Source organism: Dermacentor variabilis, chromosome 6 (genome assembly GCF_050947875.1).
Source record: "Dermacentor variabilis isolate Ectoservices chromosome 6, ASM5094787v1, whole genome shotgun sequence".
Classification (NCBI taxonomy): domain Eukaryota; kingdom Metazoa; phylum Arthropoda; class Arachnida; order Ixodida; family Ixodidae; genus Dermacentor; species Dermacentor variabilis.
Window position 1 is genome coordinate 68,149,867 of NC_134573.1, and position 21,816 is coordinate 68,171,682.

The 21,816-nt window shown below is 46.6% G+C and overlaps 1 protein-coding gene across 1 annotated transcript in view; it reads right to left on the reverse strand.

The window, feature by feature from the left end:
- Positions 1–21,816, reverse strand: part of LOC142584837 (F-box DNA helicase 1-like) — a 166,885-nt gene that overhangs the window by 137,219 nt on the left and 7,850 nt on the right. Inside the window, exons 2-3 of the mRNA XM_075695132.1 lie at positions 17,631–17,872; positions 10,650–10,780 (exon numbers count right to left, since the gene is read on the reverse strand). Of these exons, the coding sequence (XP_075551247.1) occupies positions 10,650–10,780; positions 17,631–17,872 (373 nt within the window). The remainder of the gene's footprint in view (positions 1–10,649; positions 10,781–17,630; positions 17,873–21,816) is intronic.

Sequence of the window (21,816 nt, forward strand, 5' to 3'; positions counted from 1 at the left end):
TGGAAATTATACTGACAAAATAACATTTTCCAAACCTTCATATCCCAGAACTGAGTTTCAGTGCTGACATACTAATTTGATATACCCTTTAAGAAGAGTGGACCTTGCTGTACATTGGAATGTGTACTTGTTTATCTTTCTTGGGCTGAAAGTTTTTTACCAGCTACAAATGTTCGACGCTATCGCTCAGCGAAGGACACACCTGCATGTATCGGAAGTTTCTCGAATGTTATTGATGGTTCTATCCGTTGTCAACGAACCTTGTGTAATCTGACTGTATGCATGACAGTAATTGTGTAGTACTTTCTGGAGGACAGGCGGACACCAGCGATTATGCTGGAATCTTTGCCGAATTATGTCTAAAAGCCGATGCACTTGACCCGCTGATCAGATTTTTGGCAATCGCCAACTGTGCTCGTCACTATCACTGTGCTTTGAGTGTACCGTAGTTACTCGATTGTAACATAAGTTTTCTTCATGAATTTCATTGTTGGAACTCAACCACCACATCACATTTGAATAATCGCAAAATTCACAATTTTAAACAAATATCTTAAATTCCGCGGTTTTTAGGGTTATATTGGCAACCTGTACCTTTACGTTTTGATCCAATCCACAGGCAAGTTGATCGAAGTCAAAACTTATTTTTGTTCATGGAGGAAGGAGAAAAACTAAGAAAAGGCCCTGACATCACTCTTTGTGAAGCTCAGTGGTGCCGTATGTTGGCCTTACTCTGCCATCTTGTTGGGGCAGGTTCTCTTGTTTATATTTCTTGCCATCGGTGCGCAACCACACCAGGCTGTGCGGACATGCACGCGTTGTAGTGATCCGACCAATGGATCCAATCACAGCGTGTACCATCACGATAAAGTTGCCCAAGTCATTTTGTTGGAGTATTGAGCTCTAGCATTGGAAGGAGTTCACAATAAACTCCACAAGTTAGACTGCGTGAGCCAGTCGCCTGCTACTTTTGCTGGCTTTTCTGACAAGAACTTCGTGCATTCTCACTGCACTGCAAGAATGCACAGGTGATGACCAGCAGCACACTTTACGCACATAACGACCTATGGCTAGCCCATATGCAGTTTATGTGAACAAACACGTATGCTGGTTGTGGCTTTATAGGGATTGTTTTGCTTTATTTTTGCAAGTTTAGGGTGGCCACGCACCAATGAAGAGGCCAGCAGAGGAGAATGTCGTTATACATTTATATACACTGACTGCGGCCTGATTGGTATTGCTCTCACAGTAAGTGAAGCCTCACGGAAACAGAGTTCTGCAGTGTCCAGAGTTCTGCAGTGTCCTCCATGTGATGCCGAACAGTATGTGCATATACATGCGGCTAACATGTTGACTGGGCCTACGTGCAACTATCAGCCATTTGATTTGATTCTTCTGTCGAGCCACGTTCACTCTTGCACCATGTCCGCCAAACTTCACTTCGCCGTGCCTTTCAAGCACACAGATATCTTCCGTAAAGAGGGTTCCTCCCTTAATTACTCACAGGAGCCACTTCTTTCCGATTATTCCAGGTGACTGTTTTACATGCCATAAATGAACCATTCACTGTCAAAAGCAGAAACACTGCACAGCTGTCACTGACCTTCCTTGGCACTTATCGTACATATTCTGAAGCACAGCAGTTTCAGCCTGTGATGACAAGTTAGAATGAATCCACCGAAGATGGGAAATATATTTCCAGATAGTCTTTTGTCCGTGGCATGGTACAGTCGAATCTCAATTATTCGAACTTGAACGGGCCCAAAAATTGGTTTGAATTAGAAGGACTTGTTCTTGAAGTATTTATGCATCATAGCATGATGCACAAACGGTGCGAGTCATGAAATATCATGGCGAGCAAGCACACAGCGTGCGAGGACAATGAAACTGCCCACGACGGCCAATGCTCGCTTCCCGATAATGGCTGAAAATGAAACTTCAGGGAATGGGCTAAGAGGGTGCTGGGCTGGTGGAGCTGGGGGCGCCAGCTGAAAGAGGGCATGTGCAGAGACCATCAAAGGTAAGGGAGTTGATTCGGAGGGCTACGGGAGCGTAGTTGCGATGGAGGGCGGGAGGAAAGTGTATTTGCTTTCCCGTCAGCTTGATGGATGGCGCTGATTACCTCTGCCACGTAAGAGTGCCACCGAACGGAGTTGCCAAGGCTAGACTGGGCCTCCCCTGCTGCTTCCCTCTGCATGCTTGCATGCCGTTTTCTACATCTGCTGACAGATCAGCGCTGTGTTTATGTTTTTCGTCCTGTGTTCTTAACACGAGCCATGTCTTATCAAGATGACGAAGTAGTTGCCAGTGATCACAATAACGTTGCTGTGCTCCCTTCTGCTGCAACGCTGCCGCATTCAAGATACAAGGAGAATGAGGTACTGGGTGTTTTCTTCGCGCCCTTGTATTCAGGGTTTGTCTTGTACAGAATTGGATATGGCACACTGTCTAAAACAAATTTTTATCAGGACGTCTCAGTTTATACTCGTCATCGTAAAAAAACAAGCACACAGAAGACCAATCCGAGCCGACCAAAACAAGTGCGAGAGAGAGCTAACACAAGCAGACAATAATGAAAAAAAAAAAAAAAAAGCGGTCCGGTTGAACCAGACGTGAGTGTGAATAGAGCAGTCAGACGGGTCCACATGATACCAGTTTCCTGCACGTACATCACTGTAGGGGGCCGCTCTCATTGGTCTCCTCCACTCACGGCTCGCTTGCCGCCATGACGAGCCGCGATAAATTGGCCCAAGACCAATCTCTGCCGCGGTGTGCATTTTGCCATTAGCATGGCTGGGGCATTGCGGCGCTATGCAGAAATGATGACCTTGCCATTTGAGAGAGGGTGAAATTTCCACCACGGTTCTTTTCTTTTTTTCTTGCCTCCCGTGCGTCATTGAGGGGTCTCTCCTAAGCTTTTCCTCTACGGCGGGTCAGCAATGCTGGTCAGAGGCACCACCGCGTAATTTGGCGCACTGCTGAGAGCATTGTCGGAGTGCGGTATGTTCAAATTAACCGTCCTAAATGTTTGTACACTTGAATTACCGGGCATTTTTGCCCATAGGAAAACACATACCCTTGACGGGACCACAGCGTCAGTTCGAATAAACCAGAAGTTCGAATTAATGAGATTCAAATGTACATGGTGTATGACATTACAAGTGTGCTCACTTCACACTTTTCACTTCTTCCTGTCTCACCTGGTCACAACAACAGCTGGGAGACCGCAGTCTGATAACACAGTGAAACAAAACACGGAGACTAATGCCATCCTGTTCACACTATGCCTTTGCCACGGTACGAGACCTACGAGCCAACACACGCATGAGTGCACACTACTATAAGAAAACCGCCATTGTGCCTCAACAACATGGCCACTACAGCGAAAGATACCATGTGCCTTCCTCCACACTTTCCTCCTCGTGTGGAGGGCATAGGCCCTCTCGTCAGTTTTGTTTTCCTTCCTTCATGTTATTGTTGGAATCAACACCATTTTTGCTGTACTTGTGATTGGTGTTACTGTTACGGTGCTGCAGTACCCTACGGTCTTTCGTGCTTTGAGTCTGCTTCTTCGTGACATTATGGCAACGTAGCGTATTCACTCTGACGCCACTTCGAGAGACAAGCAATTTTGTCGTCCAAGTACGTCGCCACGTGCCTCATGCCCCTGAAGAGGTTGCCCATCTCCCTCTGAAATGTGGCCGGGGCTGAGGCCACGGGTGCCAGGACGTGGTGCAGGTTCTGCAGGTGGTCCCTGTCATCACTGCCTGTAACCAGGATGTCGTCCAAGTACATCGCCACGTGCCTCATGCCCCTGAAGAGGTTGCCCATCTCCCTCTGAAATATGGCTGGGGCTGAGGCCACGCGTGCCAGGACGTTGTGCACATTCTGCAGGTGGTCCCTGTCATCACTGCATCGCCATGTGCCTAGTGCCCCTGAAGAGGTTGCCCATCTCCCTCTGAAATATGGCTGGGGCTGAGGCCACGCGTGCCAGGACGTTGTGCAGGTTCTGCACGTGGTCCCTGTCATCGCTGCCTGTAACCAGGATGTCATCCAAGTACATCGCCACGTGCCTCATGCCCCTAAAGAGGTTGCCCATGTCCCTAAGAAATATGGCTGGGGCTGAGGCTACGCATGCCAGGACGTTGTGCACATTCTGCAGGTGGTCCCTGTCATCACTGCATCGCCACATGCCTCATGCCCCTGAAGAGGTTGTCCATCTCCCTTTGAAATATGGCTGGGGCTGAGGCCACGCGTGCCAAGACGTTGTGCAGGTTCTGCACATGGTCCCTGTCATCGCTGCCTGTAACCAGGATGTCGTCCAAGTACCTCGCCACGTGCCTCATGCCCCTGAAGAGGTTGCCCATCTCCCCCTGCAATATGGCTGGGGCTGAGGCCACGCGTGCCAGGACGTTGTGCACGTTCTGCAGGTGGTCCCTGTCATCACTGCCTGTATCCAGGATGTCGTCCAAGTACATCGCCATGTGCCTCATGCCCCTGAAGAGGTTACCCATCTCCTTCCGAAATATGGCTGGGCTGAAGCCACGCATGCCAGGACGTTGTGCAGGTTCAGCACGTGGTCCCTGTCATCGCTGCCGGTAACCAGGATGTCATCCGAGTACATCGCCACATGCCTCATGCCATTAAAGAGGTTGCCCATCTCCCTCAGAAATATGGCTGGGGCTGAGGCTACGTGTGCCAGGACGTTGTGCACGTTCTGCAGGTGGTCCCTGTCATCACTCCATCGCCACGTGCCTAATGCCCCTGAAGAGGTTGCCCATCTCCCTCTGAAATATAGCTGGGGCTGAGGCCACGCATGCCAGGACGTTGTGCAGGTTCTGCACGTGGTCCCTGTCATCGCTGCCTGTAACCAGGATGTCATCCAAGTACATCACCACGTGCCTCATGCCCCTGAAGAGGTTGCCCATCTCCCTCTGAAATATGGCTGGGGCTGAGGCCACGCGTGCCAGAACATTGTGCACGTTCTGCAGGTGGTCCCTGTCATCGCTGCCTCTAACCAGGATGTCGTCCAAGTACATCGCCACGTGCCTCATGCCCTTGAAGAGGTAGCCCATCTCCCTCTGAAATATGGCTGGGGCTGAGGCCACGCATGCCAGGACGTTGTGCAGGTTCTGCAGGTGGTCCCTGTCATTACTGCCTGTAACCAGGATGTCGCCCAAGTACATCGCCACGTGCCTCATGCCCCTGAAGAGGTTACCCATCTCCCTCCGAAATATGGCTGGGCTGAGGCCACGCGTACCAGGACGTTGTGCAGGTTCTGCACGTGGTCCCGGTCATCACTGCATCGCCACGTGCCTCATGCCCCTGAAGAGGTTGTCCATCTCCCTCTGAAATATGGCTGGGGCTGAGGCCACGCGTGCCAAGACGTTGTGCAGGTTCTGCACGTGGTCCCTGTCATCGCTGCCTGTAACCAGGATGTCGTCCAAGTACATCGCCACGTGCCTCATGCCCCTGAAGAGGTTGCCCATCTCCCTCTGAAATATGGCTGGGGCTGAGGCCACGCGTGCCAGGACGTTGTGCACGTTCTGCAGGTGGTCCCTGTCATCACTGCCTGTATCCAGGATGTCGTCCAAGTACATCGCCACGTGGCTCATGCCCCTGAAGAGGTTGCCCATCTCCCTCCAAAATATGGCTGCGGCTGAGGCCACGCGCGCCAGGACGTTGTGCAGGTTCTGCACGTGGTCCCTGTCATCGCTGCCTGTAACCAGGATGTCATCCAAGTACATTGCCACGTGCCTCATGCCCCTAAAGAGGTTGCCCATCTCCCTCAGAAATATGGCTGGGGCTGAGGCTACGCGTGCCAGGACGTTGTGCACGTTCTGCAGGTGGTCCCTGTCATCACTGCATCTCTACGTGCCTCATGCCCCTGAAGAGGTTGTCCATCTCCCTCTGAAATATGGCTGGGGCTGAGGCCACGTGTGCCGGGACGTTGTGCACGTTCGGCACATGGTCCCTGTCATCACTGTGTGTAACCAGGATGTCGTCCAAGTACATCGCCACGTGCCTCATGCCCCTGAAGAGGTTGCCCATCTCCCTCTGGAATATGGCTGGGGCTGAGGCCACGCGTGCCAAGACGTTATGGAGGTTCTGCAGGTGGTCCCTGTCATCACTGCCTGTAACCAGGATGTCGTTCAAGTACATCGCCTCATGCCCCTGAAGAGGTTGTCCATCTCCCTCTGAAATATGGCTGGGGCTGAGGCCACGCGTGCCGGGACGTTGTGCACGTTCTGCACGTGGTCCCTGTCATCGCTGCCTGTAACCAGGATGTCGTCCGAGTACATCGCCACGTGCCTCATGCCCCTGAAGAGGTTGCCCATCTCCTTCTGAAATATGGCTGGGGCTGAGGCCACGCGTGCCAGGACGTTGTGCACGTTCTGCAGGTGGTCCCTGTCATCGCTGCCTGTAACCAGGATGTCGTCCGAGTACATCGCCACGTGCCTCATGCCCCTCAAGAGGTTGCCCATCTCCCTCTGAAATATGGCTGGGGCTGAGGCCACGCGTGCCAGGACGTTGTGCACGTTCTGCAGGTGGTCCCTGTCATCGCTGCCTGTAACCAGGATGTCGTCCGAGTACATCGCCACGTGCCTCATGCCCCTCAAGAGGTTGCCCATCTCCCTCTGAAATATGGCTGGGGCTGGGGCCACGCGTGCCAGAACGTTGTGCACGTTCTGCAGGTGGTCCCTGTCATCGCTGCCTGTAACCAGGATGTTGTCCAAGTACATCGCCTCATGCCCCTGAAGAAGTTGCCCATCTCCCTCTGAAATATGGCTGGGGCTGAGGCCACGCCAAATGGTAAGCGCATGTACTGGAAGAGCCCCAAAGTTGTCGATATTGTGACATACTTGTGGGAGGCCTCCGGGAGCACCAGCTGCTGGTAAGCATCTCTGAGGTCGAGCTTGGTGAACTTCTGTCCACCGGACAATGCTGACCAGAGATCTTCAATCCAGGGCAACGGGTACGTCTCAGCAGTAACGACGGGGTTGATGGTAACCTTGAGATCCCCGCAGATCCTGACACTGCCGTCTCGCTTGAGGATTGGTATGATGGAAGCGGCCCATTCAGACGTCTAGACAGGCACCAGGATGCCCTCTCCCTGTAACTGTTGCAGCTCCTGGGTGACCCTGTCCTTCAGGGCGAACGGCAGTGGGCGAAGGTTGAAAAAACGAGGCCGGGCTCCCTCAGGTACATAGATGCCAGCCGTCGTGCCAGCAAATGTGTCCACCCCTGGCTGGAACAGGGACTTGAACTCAGTTAGGAGGCTGGGGACATCTCTCACCACATGCAGGCTGGCTTCCTGGTACTCTGGCAGATGAACGCCCAGTGCATGAATCCAGCTTCGGCCCAGTAGCGTCGGCGACAACCGCTTGGTTAAGTAAAAGGGGAAGGGTTGCCTTCCTGTCGCCAAAGCAAATGCTGACTTGGGCCTGACCCTGGACCTGGGATAGCTGCCCAGAGTAGCCGCACAGCATCACGCCCGAAGCCTGGCCGGACACGCTGGGGAAGGTACGCTTGAACAGTTTCCCGGCCATGACTGACACGCTGCCCCTTGCGTCCACCAGCTCCATGGAAATGGGGTGCCTGCAGACTTCGACGGTCAGCACGTACGGCAGCACAGACGAAGGCACAAGGCCTGTGTGCCGCATGCCGAAAATCGGCGGGTCCTCGGCCGTGACATGGAGCCTGGCCATGGAAGGACTCGAGTCTGCTGCCGCATGCCCCCGCCGCTTACCCTTGCAACAGCTACCCTGGTCGCAGACTTGTGTAGAACCTGGGCTTGATCCAGGCTGCTGCTGCTGTCCGCTGTTCATCCTCCCCCTTCGGCATACCGATGCCAGGTTCCCAGTTTTCCCGCACGTGAAGCATTGTGCTTGAGCGAACTGGCACTGTGAGAGAGAGTGGGTACCACCACAGCCCCCTCGCAGCCAGCCCTTTGTCGCCAACTTGTTGACTGCTGCTTCCACCGACGGCGAGTCAGTCGCACGGGCAATCTCGCTGGCGTCCTTGGCAGCAGCTTCCATTGCGAGCGCTGCCTTCATGGCGTCGTCCAATTAGAATATCGGCTATGCCCATTTGCTTTCTGATCCACACCGCTCTCTTCCTGTCTCTTAACGTTACGCCTATCATTCTTTGTTCCATCGGTCTCTTAGCATCCTTAAGTTGTTTTCGAGCTACTTTGTCATCTCCAAGTTTCTGCCCCATATGTCAGCACCAGTAGAATGCAGTGATTGTACAACTTTCTTTTTCTGATAATGTCTGCCGAATGCGCTCCAACCCATTTTTATTCTTCTGTAAATTTCCTTCTCACGATCAGCGTCCCCTGTGAGTAATTGGCCTAGGTAAACCAACTCCTTCACAGACTCTAGAGGCTGACTGGTGATCTTGAACTTTCTCTAGCCCGGGTATTCATCACATTCTTGGTCTTCTGCATACCATATTTACTCACACAATGATCGCACTCTCGTAATGATCACACCACTGAATTTTGTCGTCAAAATTAATTTTTTTCTTTCCCGTATAATGATCGCACCCCGAACTTGTCACAGCAATATGTCATATGCCAAGTCTAACTAATGATGCACGCATTTACTATCTGTCGAATGCTCAAATGCTATGTGAATGACTCTTGAAGACATACCAAGCGCTCTGCACGCACCAACATTCTTATACAGATGCCTCATTTCATTCCTTTCATCACCATCACTTCCACACTTCCATGAAAAAAAGCTACAACCAAACTTGCCTTGGCTTTATTACTTGTAGGCTTCATAATAGTTTTGGCCAACAACAAAAAAAAAATGCTCCTTTTGATTCTTCTCGTCTGCACTCGTGGGCACGCAACAAATTGTGAGCAGCAACTATAGTGGCCATGTTTAAAATGATACGTTAGAAGTGTACCCTATTCATACGCCGACGCTTGTAACACAGCTAAGATATTCGCCCGCCCTTAGCGAAAACGTGCCGTATTAGGATAGTAGTGAAGACAAATGCCGCAGTTTCTGCAGCATGCCCGCCATGTGTTTCTATGTCACTGGTAGCTATGCGCGCCCATCACTGTATCTGTCCCCTCAAAGTGGACATGGCTATGTTAATGTCGCAAACTTACTGATATTAACAATATTATTCATTACTGATACAGAAGGAATGTTTCAATGCACGTAATGTACACACAAGAAGAAAAAAAGTCGCGTTCGGCACGTTCTGCTTGTTCCGACGGCCACCATATTTGTTTTGGTGTAACGCACTATTACAGCGGCAGCCACCTGTTTGTTGACCTGCTGTCATACCACAGCAAATGCAGGATGAAAATAAATTATTTTCGCAGGAAATTTAACTCGCGTAATGATTGCACCCCAGAATTTGCGTCAATTTTTTTAACAAAAAAGTGCGATCATTATGCAAGTAAATACAGTATTAATTTTCAACCCCACTCTTATACCCTCTCTGTTCAGGTCCTCAATCATTTGTTGTAACTTGTTCCCAGTGTTGCTGAACAGGACAATGTCATCTGCAAATCTAAGGTTGCTGATATATTCACCGTTGATCCTTACTCCTAAGCCTTCCCAGTTTAATAGTTTGAATACTTCTTCCAAGCATGCAGTGAATAGCATTGGAGAGATTGTGTCTCCCTCTCTGACCCTTTTCTTTATAGGTATCTTCCTGTTTTTCTTGTGCAGAATTAAGGTAACTGTGGAACCTCTGTAAATATTTTCTAAGGTAGTTACTTATTTATTTACAATACCCCTAAAGGCCCTCCTTCGAGGGCCTTTAGGGGAGGGGACATAGCAGAGGGGAAGGGGGGGGTGGGGGCTAAAAGAAAAAGCACAAGTGTGCTTTCAGGTACAGCGTACATAAAAAGAAGAACATTTACAAGGGATTTTTACCGCTCAACGTAAGCGGCTTGTACTCCTTTATTACGTAATGCCTCTACAAGTGCTCGTATCTCTACTGAATCAAATGCCTTTTTGTTATTTGTGTTTCGTGTTTTGGAGGGTGGCGCGGCATAGAGATATGGGCGCAGCCCATTCGTGTTCGGAGGGGTGGAAGGGCGACGGGAGAGATGTGCACGGAGAAGACTGGAAAATGAGCGCGCTGCGGCCGTTTGGGCAGCGGGCCATCGTGCAGCGGCTCGAATTTTTCGGTTTCTTTTTTTGCTTTCAAGGATTTCTCATTTCGCTACCTTTCGGCTCAGATATTGAGCAGCCAGACTTCATCGTTATAACCGATAATGCGGCATTGGGGCATTGTAGAAAACGGGTTATTTCACCATGCAAAACATACAAAAGTTGATGCTGTTGCAGCTTCTCATTGTTATACCTGATATATTGTTAAAACTGGTAATGTTATAAGTGGGTTCAACTGTATGGTATGCATATAAAGATTGTAAAATATTTGTGTCATTACGACAACCTTAAACAAGCACTAATAATTTGGTATTTTACGATAAAATAACACAAGTTGGCAGGTATAAAGATGGCATAGAAGCAAGATCACCGCAGTAAAAAGTCAATCGTAGTGACATTGCATGACAATGAGCCATATAAAAGACTCGACACAACAGCTAAGCCAGGCAACAGAGGCTGCCATTAATCGTGGCAACAATATTAGGGGCTTTCACAACTTTTTCTCACCTGATGAGGTTTGGTATACATGTTTGCATATCGTCCATGTAGTACTTTTTGCAAAGGGCGAGGACTTCCTCCGTGGTGTCACTGCACCGACCAGACTTGAAGCGGTAGTAGCGTTTCCGATTGGCAAGGAACTGCAAAACATGTGATTATGGTCAGCCATTGGTAAAAAAATGCAGCACTGAGTGAATCTTCAAAAAAATCTCTACACAACAGGTGTTCCAGTGAAGACTTCAATGTCTTCCCTGAAGCATCCTGTGCCACTCCAGGCATCGGTACGTTTTTAAGGTAAAACTATCCCTTAAACAGGTCACTCCCGTGTCATCTAGTAGATTCTTCCTTTCAATTTTCTTTTAAAAGGACACTAGAGAGAGATACTAAGCCAGTTTAGACAGACAAATTATTATTTCAACAAAATTTTCTTTTCTTTATCTTCATGCTAAGATGTGGACTATTAGAAGTGGAAACGAAGGACAAAGTTTAATTTCTTGGATTTCGCACTGAAACCCTAGCATCTGTACTTCAGTATGACGTTATTGATTTCAAGGTATTTTTCCATATTTCGGTCACTGAGGCTAATTAAGTATCTTTGAATCTTTCTAAGTTCAATCGCTAGCTCTGTTAAAATACAATGTACATCTTATTGATAAAGAATTAACTAGGCCCAAGCAGGTGCTTTCAAAATTCATGATGTCATGACTAGCTGGTGTGAAAACTTAAAGGTGGCATCATCACCACCGTTTTTTGTTTCTGCCTGTTTTCTGGACTCTTCTCAGGCTAGAAGTGGCCTTTTTTTGGTATTGCCAGAAGGGTAATTTACTAATAAAGCTAAAATTATTTTTCTCTTTAGTGTCCCTTTAAGTGAAGAACAACTCAGTGAAAACTTTTTTCTGGGAGCGCTCTTTTTAAAGGGCCCTCTGATGAGGCCTCATTGCGAATTTGTGCATACACTCAATGTGGCGGCACACCTTCCAGGCAGAGTATTACCGAAATAATCTTTAAAATCGGTTCATTATTGGAAAAGTGGCTGATCTACCGATGTGATGAGTCCGTGGGCGACAAAGTTCACGTCTGGCCAAATTGATCGTGTAGTGATGAGGCACTGCATCACACAGGGGCCGTATTCTGAAATGTTCGCCTTCCGCGAAAGCTTCGCCGCTGCGAAACTCACGTTCAATAAATCAAGCGACTGCTTACCCGTGACGTCAACGTGCATTACCAACACACGCTGCTGAACGCTTCACATCGCATGAGAGAGCGCACTGTGCGAGTGCAGGGCGGCTCGGGTGTGCTGTTTCCGAGTGTAGTGGCCGCAGTACGGGTTCTGTGCACTGACTGCAATTGGTTACGGCCGCTTTAGGTAAAATAAGTTGAATAAAGAAGTCTAAAATGTTTTATTTTAAATGAATCAACAAATATCGCCGCGAGAAAACGCATGTAAGACGCCACCAAGAAGACTACTATAAACTACCGCCTATCTTATCTCTAGTACTCCACCACCAACCGAACGCCAAAAGACGCCAAAGGATGTGTTCGTTTATTCAATTTATGGCGAGAGCACCCATCGACACCATGAGGTTAAAGTGACGTACGCCGGAACTACTAGACGGCACTGCTTATTTTCTGGTTTTGTTAAAACAGCCAATCAAGGCGTGCTGTTGGTGGAGGCATGGTCAAGGTGATAGTTTCGCGGAAGGCGAACGTCTCAGAATACGAGCCCAGGTTTTAGGATGCGACAAAAAATGCAAAGCATCAAAGACCATCCGATCAACTGATGCTGGAACACAGGGGCGAGGGCAACCAGTGGAGGTGTTGCAAGCCAAGGGAAGAAACACATTTTAGAATACGAGAAAATCGTCCTTTAGTGAGAGGTGCCTGCGAAATCCCCATGTGGCCGTTAGTCAATCGTTGCACTGACTTCAATCCGTGTCAGGGCGTCAGCAAGAGTCAGGGCGTCAGCAACAAATGCATCGGGTGTCACATGTAAATTCGGAAATCTAGACAAGTTGGCAGATCTTATGGCGTGTCGTATGAGTCAGTATGAGTCAAAAAGTATGCAAGTGGCTTGTAGTCAGTAAATATATTAAATTCCCAACCTTCGAGGAAGTGGAGGAAATTTTTTACCAACAAGTAGGCTACCAGCAATTCATGACCGAAGGAGCCCTAATGGCACTCAGATGGCGCGAGCTTCCATGAAAAGAAAAGCTACCGGATGGAAAACTTCATCGACCAATTGCTGCAGTACTGCTCCAACAGCAATGTCTGAGGCGTCAAGTGTCAGTGACGTGAGAGCATCGCACTTTGGATGAGCAAGGAGGGACAATGAAGTGGCACATTGTCACCTGGCATCCAGGAGTCATCACAGGTGAAATTATAGTAGTATTTACCTGATTCTAACAAATGCTTCATTTTTTCCAAGTTTGTCTAAAAATTGCTTGGGTGGTGCAGTCTAATCTGATACCAAAACCGCATTCACAAAATCCTACCGTAAAGCCAGACTAGCTAGAATCATTGCCACTGCCATCACAAGGTGGCAATCATTAATGGCAACAGAACGAGTTCACAAATAGCATAGTGACGACGTGCCGCTTTCAGTCCGATTGCTGGGGGTGTGCAAATATCAAAATTATTGAACGTGAATTGAATACAAATACTTAGCATCGAATATCGAATCGAATATTAAATGCACATGCATTTATTACAAGCTGGTTTATTTTAACATGTTGGTACATTGAAATGACATTGTCATTGGTAAAAAAATTTAACTAATAAGTCGTTATACTAAAATATTGTGCATTTCGCTCATGCTAACATTGGAAGATTGAGTAATTTTTGCCAGTTGTCAGTTCTCGCCAACCTGTGCCTTACTATGCCACCTCATTTTCCTGTAAACACGGAGACATTTGGCCCTGTACCAGCCCTCACTCATCGCATTTGCTGTGAAGCAATAAGCTGAGGATTGGGGGCAGAACTTGCAAAAGAGTGCACTCTCACTGTTCTCAAACTTAAAAGTACTGAATGCTGGGTGTGTTGGTGTTCCATACTCAAGAAAGAATGGTGCAAATTCACAGGGACAAGAAAGTTGTTTTTCTTTTTTCTCGTCCCTGTGTTTTCGCGCCATTCTTCCTCGAGTGTTCAAATACCTGTACCCCTTGATACTGAGAGGCTGGCTTTCCTGCACAGCTTATACATCCAGTGGCTAAGTGTGTTTTACAGGCGAAATTTTGCCAGCAGCATAATATCATCACCAAATTCAGCACAAAATCAGACGCACTTTCTTAGATTACATAGAAATAAACGCTAAGAACCATGCTTGCTCCTGAACCGACAGAAATATATTCGATTTGTTTCGAATATATCCAATCAGATATTCCAAAATTTCCAAATACATAGTTTTCGAATCGCATACGAACATTAAAAATAAGACTTTCAACAATACCAATACAAGTTTTCGAATACTCGCACATGCCTACCAATTACGAAAGCACATTCGAATGATAAATTATTTTACATCTTAAGCTAGCGGCAACAAGTCACATCATGTGTTCTTGGTGTTCTGGAGAATTGCATGCGTCATAGGATGAACTAGCAAAGGGATCGGTCTAAGTGTGGGCCACCATCCCGTTTGTGACTGTTGTGGAGTCATCTTATAAATGCCGAATATAAAATGTGTCATGGACTGTAAGGCGGGCATCGTGTTGTGGTTCTTCACAGACAGTGATAAAGTGTTGTCTGAGAGTGATGACAACAGACATGAAGTAAATAAAGTTCCATTCTGTTACGTTGCGGTTGGCTTCGCTAGTATCACAATCTTTCTTTTTTTGCCACAATCAGACATGTGCTACATTTTTCTTTCTAAAATATGGGGTGCACGTTCAATTCCTACTTTGTTTAGGAGCTTTAGTCTCCTTTTTATGTTAGTTCTCTTCAGTGAACCTATAAAAAGTAGATCCACATGTTAGAATTGGGGTAAGTAAGTGCTACTGTCAAATCAATCAGTAGTATGTCATTATTTTTTACGCTTCTTGTTTATTTCGACTCACTGGATAACTTGACCGATGTCAAGAGTCCCTTCAGGACTGAATTAATGGAACTTTTTCTGGTAGCAAAACATTTTTTCGGACGAGCGATTTTTTGGACCTGCCCGATTCTTGCAGCACCGTATTTTTTCAAATGCTGCACGGTGCTTGGGGCCAGAACTGCGCATGTGATGCCTCTAACCTGGCAGCCATGAACAAAGTCACCGCCATGTCAACCAACATGAAACCACAACTTCGACTAATGACTTCCCACGAATCAGCGCTGGTAACAATTGGAGGCCTAGGCAGAGTGGCTGGTGACAAGCCATCACGGGAAGCTCGCCGCTAATACGTTCGCACTCGCAGACCTCATTGGCAACCGAGTGTGAGATCGGACACACTGGCTAGACTGACAGTTGTAGTGCAGAGTATGGATGCATGTGCAGTCCCCTCAATGTTTGAAAAGGTGGTCAGCTGCTTGCACATTTTGGCCAGCCACTTGGCCTAGTTGGACCACATTCGGCAAGTCAATGTGACAATCCCGCACAATGACAATGAATGTGCAGCTGCGTATACACTGTGGTGCAGAGCACACATACGTAATTTATTGTGGTTCCCATGGCTCGTATTGGCACGGCAATAGCATATACTCGTGTAATGAACGCACTCGCATGTAACACACATACCCCCAACCTTGCTCTAAACAATTTTAACTTTTGTTGTCTCTTGCATAATAATCACACCCCCAACTGTGCTCATGTGAAGTTGCATAATCAAAGGCTGTGCTGTAGTTTTTCAGAGAGACTCGAATCTTTTACTCTCGCACATGCATTTAGAGCAAACGCACTTAATCTCGATGCCCATCGCTGTGTTGGAAATACTTAATAATGTCACGTGAGAAACGCCCAGAACCTGTCGGCAAAGCCATCACAAAAGAAGACTGGCAGCAAGCGTGCAGCAAGAACAGGCTGTGTGTTATCATGGTCACTCAGGACCTGACAGAAAGAGCAACCGCGACAACACTCAGCTTGTTGTTACTACATGCTCACCGGCGCTAAGGCACCTCGAAGACTTGAGAGAGAAAAAAACACATAACTGCTCTTTGCAACAGCAACTTTACTCTGACGTAATGAAGAGCATGCGTGTAATGAGCGGCCGGGTGCACGGGAGAGTGAAGAAGGGGTGGCCGGCACTTGGTCAGCATAGCGAGAATATTTGGCCTAGTGTCAAATTTGCATGTCTCTTGCTCCTTTTTTGCTTGTCTCTTGCTTCACTCTGTGTGATTGGCCTTAAGTAAAGTTATACGCCTGCTGTGGGACAGAGAGTTTTATCTGCTCACAAAATGTAAATGTTGATCATACACTGATACTCTTTGACATGCCAATGAGCAGGACAGTCGAGAGGCTCCCCCAGCGTCTTTGTCAAAACAACAGGTGCCAAAATGCAGCGCTTCAATGTGATGCTTGCGATAATGTCTGTGAGGACAAGCTGTTGTGGTACCACATTGTGGATGAAGTAGTCAGGGACCTGGACGACAGATCTGGTAGTTCCGGTGTGGAGTGAAGTGCAATAAAAATGGCTTTACAATTTGCAAATAGTATAAGTGAAGAAAGGGGGTTAAATGAGGGGCCCGATTTTTTATTAATCATATCATAAGAAGCCAACAAACATTGACACCAAGGACGACATAGGGAAAATTACTTGTACTTACTAAATCAATTAACGAAGTTATAAATAAATGGAAATGAAAGAGGATGAAAAAACAACTTGCCGCAAGTCGGGAACGATCCCACGTCTTCGCATTACTCGTGCGAGGCTCTACCAATTGAGCTACTGCAGCAGCTTTTTCATCCTTTTTCATTTCCATTAATTTATAATTCTCTTAATTGATTTAGTAAGTAAAAGTAATTTCTGCTATGTTATCCTTGATGTCAGTGTTTGTTGGCTTCTTATGATATAAATAGCATACGTGTATTTTTACTGCAAAGGTAGGTTATTTAATGCATTTTTCAAATCATTACCATCTTACTTTTCAATTTTTGCTGTTTCGAAAATGTTTCCATAAAATTAACCTCACATAATAAATGCCCCCCCCCCCAACTTTGCTTTCAGTGTTTTTGGGAAAAAGAGTGCATTTATTACACAAGTACACACGGTATGTTGACTGGTCATGAAAACCTGGAGGAGACATTTTGCTGCCCCATTGGAGGCACCCCGCTTGCTTTTCTTTTGCACAGACCTGATAGCGATATTTCTCCAGCTGGTATCTGCGTGTATGGTTATACTGACTATTGGATATGACGAAGGCATCTTCATGGCCAGCAGACTTCATTATACTGAGGTTCAACTGCATGTTGTACTTTGCTGCGGCAATATGCGTGCATAGCATTGAACTGCAGGCAACCTTTTCCTACCACTTATGGGAAGATAGGTTCAAACACATAAGCATTTCACTGCCCACCACTATCAGCTTGGTGCCAAGACTGGCAAGGATGGCATGCTCCCTAAGATGCAGCACACAGGTACCACAACAAGAAGAGACACTAACAAGCAACACATTGTTTTTAAATCACATTGACTTTTCTGCCGATTTAGCCGTTGCTAATTTCCCTTGCTTAAGGAACATTTCTGAAGAACCTTGAGCCACCCCATCTTTGAAGAGCTTTAAAAAAATTACAGGAACAGAATTTAGTTTTCGTAAAAACTAACAGAACATTACTAAAGCTGTAGAATAAGTCTAAATTTGCAAACATTAAAAAGAAAAAAGAAATAAGTCTCGACAGTTGGCAGGTATGCTGTCACCTGAACATGGTAGTACTGTAGCGAGAACAAAAGCAGTTGCATCAGCTGCCTCAATTCAAGCAACTTCAAGAAACCCTCACGTAATGTATCAACACGAGACCTTTGAGGAAATAAACAAACAACAAACAACTAATGAATAGGAGGCACTCGTGAAACCACTCACAAGCGGATTTTGGATGATATCGCGCCAACGGGTGCACACGCGGTTGCAGATGAGCAGCAAGTCTTGCAGGCCTATACGGGCAAAGATGGGCTCCAGAAGTTCATTCGGCAACCGTTCAAATGGGTCTCCCTCTTCATCCTGGCCAGCAGCCATGACAGGCGGTGGAACCAGGCCAAACACATCTGTGACCATCACCGAGTCCGAGCTGCTGTCCGAGTGCCACTCGGGATGCTCTGGGACAGCTGCACATGAAGGAAACACAGCCAGGCACATCACAATGCAATGAGTCATCTTCCATTGCCTACTCTGCAAGAAACAAGAAGCATAGTGGCATTTATGTGTCATGGCTGCCTCCACCCCCAATTTATAAAAGCTGAAATATCATTCCTCTCTGTGAGCTGTTTTGTCGTAAGCTAACAATCTTTTCTCGTCTTCTGTACAAAGAGATGTTACTGCTGATGGTTTAAATGTTCGAGATGTTATCAATGCATACCCACAGAACAGGGCTTCGAAGATGTCACTGTTGAAAATCTTATCAATACTAACAAAATCAGGTTAGCAGAGTGACACAATCCGCTACCCTCACAAGCTAAAGCTAACTATGGGAAACAAACTGCTTATTTTATCAGCATATCAAACTGGAACAGCATCTGAAGTCAAACTAAATCATGTTCATTCATTTTCTCGTCGACTTAAATAATGCTTATTAATACAGATATCTGGTTAGCTGTTAACATGCATCACATTTTTTTTTTTTCATACAGGTTCACGTTTGTAGTTTTTATTTTTTTTCAACAGTTCAGTTTTTCTAATATGGTTTCTGCATAGTCCGTGACTCTTATCATATATTCCATTTAAAATTATGTGTATAAGCTATCAAATTAACTGACTGCTGCATGTTGCACTTTACCACTATTTACTTTATGTTAAGGTGTCTGCACTGACAGTTTTTAACTTTGTGATACGCAATCATGCTACTTATTTTTCATTTGCTCAAGTTATTTGCTCAAAATGTGGCCATGAAGCTCTTGAAGGTGCCCCGAATTCCTTTCCTCCTCAGCTGACAAACCTCCAAAGATGTCTCTCACAGAAAAACTTGTGCAGTAACCATCGATGCTAATTGCCAATGTAAGCAAATTAGCTGAATGCTTCAACAAAGCTATTCACTTTATTAAAGAAATAGTGCACTTGTCGACATGTATTCGTTGCAGTGAGAATATTTAAGCAGCGTTGGTCATTTCATTGCATAATTCCAGTCCAGTTCCTTTCGTAATTTCACTGCGGGTGCCCTTTGAGTTGCTGCGTTTGTTCCAGCCTCTGAATGCCAGCCACAGACCATGAAAACGGGTGAAAGAGCCATCAAAAGTTATTTGCTCTAAATAGCCCTTAAACGACCCCTAAAATGTTTGCACACACTCGAAACAAATGTGCATCACGTATAGAATGCCACATCCATTATCCTTGGCGAATGCACCAGCACTATGTGCTGCGGGAACGCCACAAATTCAGAAAACGATCTCGTGTTCCTCTCCTGGCCTTTCCAGCACCTCTCAGCACATGGTGATGTTAACAGGGTGTCCCAAGTGACGTTCCCAGGGGTAAACACTGATGATTGGTCGGTTGACAAGGGATGACAGCGCAAAGATCGCAACAGCCGACTGTCTGTTCCTAGAATGGACGGGGGTTCGCGCCCACTATGCACCACCAAATATTTGTTAAGCTTTCATTCAGCCAGCTTCACACGGAGGGTTATTAGGGGCAGACAATGGAGGCGCCTTTCTTCTGCCATGCACACATGACCTGTAGCTTTTGCTGCACTGCATAGAGCTGGTGAGCACATGCGTCAAGGGTGAGAGAGTGGGAGTGGGGGAGGGTGGCACAGGAGAGCGAGAAAGAGTAGCAACTGCATAGTCATTCATTAAATATCTGTAACTTTGCTATTACTGCACCATTACGAACAATTCTTGTGGCTATATGTTCATAGTAAAACAGTACACATTAGCTACTATGTAACTAATTTTTGAGCTCAGAGCTGCTTGGGGGCCTGACTATGACATAACAACAACTAGCACGACTTGACAAAAACAGCACAATGGAAACAATCAAAAGACAAAGGAAACTCAGTTTCAAGCTTTTGACTGCTCTCACAGCAAAAGAAACAGTGAAGGCCATGGATCACAGCTGGCTTAACAAAGAATGTTGGGGCATCTGCACAATGGTTTTCAACTCAGCACCCAACATTCATGAACAAGTTTCCCATGTTCAGCAAGCAGCTTGCTCATAATTCTTAAGACAAAAAGAAACAGCAATACTTGTGTTTCTTGTGTGGAACATTGTTGACCTGAATACTACCCACACCTAAGCCTGGGTCGATTTGCTTGCATAGCAGTCACAAGCATTGGGTACTTTCACCCCTAACAGTGTCACCAATAGCAAGTGCCATTATTAACACAGTAAACTTGCAGTCTCTCATGAAGCATGACAACAGTTAGACATTCACTGTAGCATGTAAACAATTTGTACACCACACTAACTGTCAGATTGAAGATGGACAGGCTTTATGTGCTGCTTACCTATTCTATATGCACATACTTCGGTCTACACCTAACTAAAGCCCTTTGAATGTTCATAAGCATGCCGAGTCCTAGTTGCATAACTATAGCACAACAGCCTTCAATAGCACAACAGCCTTCATCTCACATGCTACCTTGTGCAACCATCAAGGCTGCCCAAGTTTCCTTTAAAATGTTTGTACACATATTTCTTCTAGACACACGAGCAGGCACCAAGGAGTTACAGCACCAACAATGTTTTTCCTTTTTAACATGCATCTTTTAGCCTAGTTTAGCTGAAACTATATGATAGGCTTCTTATGTATTCAGAACATGGGATACCACAAAGTTTCTCAAATACACGCCCCCGATTTCTACACTACGAAATCAGTTGGGAAAATCTCACAACAGTTATAAATGCAAAAATAATTGCATCCTATTAAGTGTTCTGCCTTTCATTGACTCCCAGTGGCAACAGGCTGCTTATACACAAAATTGATCTTGAAAAAATCTTGAAGGCAGACAATGCATAAACAATGCCCAGCGGGCCAACCGACCAGACGGGTCACGCAGCCCAACCAGCCAACAGAGTGAATGATGGTTAGTCACTATCAAGAATGTGCGGCTGTGCAAATACAGACAGAACTTCTGAATGGCAAAGACGACTGCTAGACACTCGAGTTCAGTAACGGTGTAGTTTGTCTCCGCTATTGTAAGTGCCGACTAGCATAAGCAATGACATGCTGGCGACCTCCGCAGATCTGAACAAGCACAGCGCCAACACCTACACTGCTGATGTCAATGTGCAGCTCAGTTGATGCCTCCGGATCAAAATGCTGCAGAAATGGTCCAGAAGTCAGCAAAAATTTCAGCTGTTGAAACGCAGACTTGCAGTCAGCAGTCCACAAGTATGGGGTGTCTTTGTGAAGGAGAGATGTGAGGGGAGAGACAAGCCATGCGAAATTCTTTATAAAGTGCCAGAAATATGAGCAATGACATAAAAAAACTTCACAGGTCTTTCCCCGTACGTGGCCGTTGAAAGTCGCGAACCACTGCTAGCTTTTCAGGGCCTGGTCATACGCCATCGTTGTCGACCAGAAAGCCTGGTACGAAGGCTTGACACTCACCGAAACTAGATTTTTTGGAGTTGAAAATAATGCCAGCTTGCTGGATACAAAAAAAAATTAAATTATGGGGTTTTACGTGCCAAAACCACTTTCTGATTATGAGGCGCGCCATGGTGGAGGGCTCCGGAAATTTCGACCAGCTGGGGTTCTTTAACGTGCACCTAAATTTAAGTACATGGGTGTTTTCGCATTTGGCCCCCATCGAAATGTGGCCGCCGTGGCCGGGATCCGATCCCACAATCTCGTGCTCAGCAGCCCAACACCATAGCCACTGAGCAACCACGGCGGGTAGCTTGCTGGATACAGTCAAGAATGACTGACAGGTGCTGATTGTGAAATATCCGGCCGTATTTAATGATGTGGTCTAAACATGATATTTTCCCATTTGAGTCCATGGAGCAAGATATCCATAAATTGCTCAAATGTCGCAAGAGCATTGCATAAGCCAAAGGGCATAATGTTGAACTCAGAGAGACTGTCGGGTGTTACAAAGGCTGTCTTCTCCTT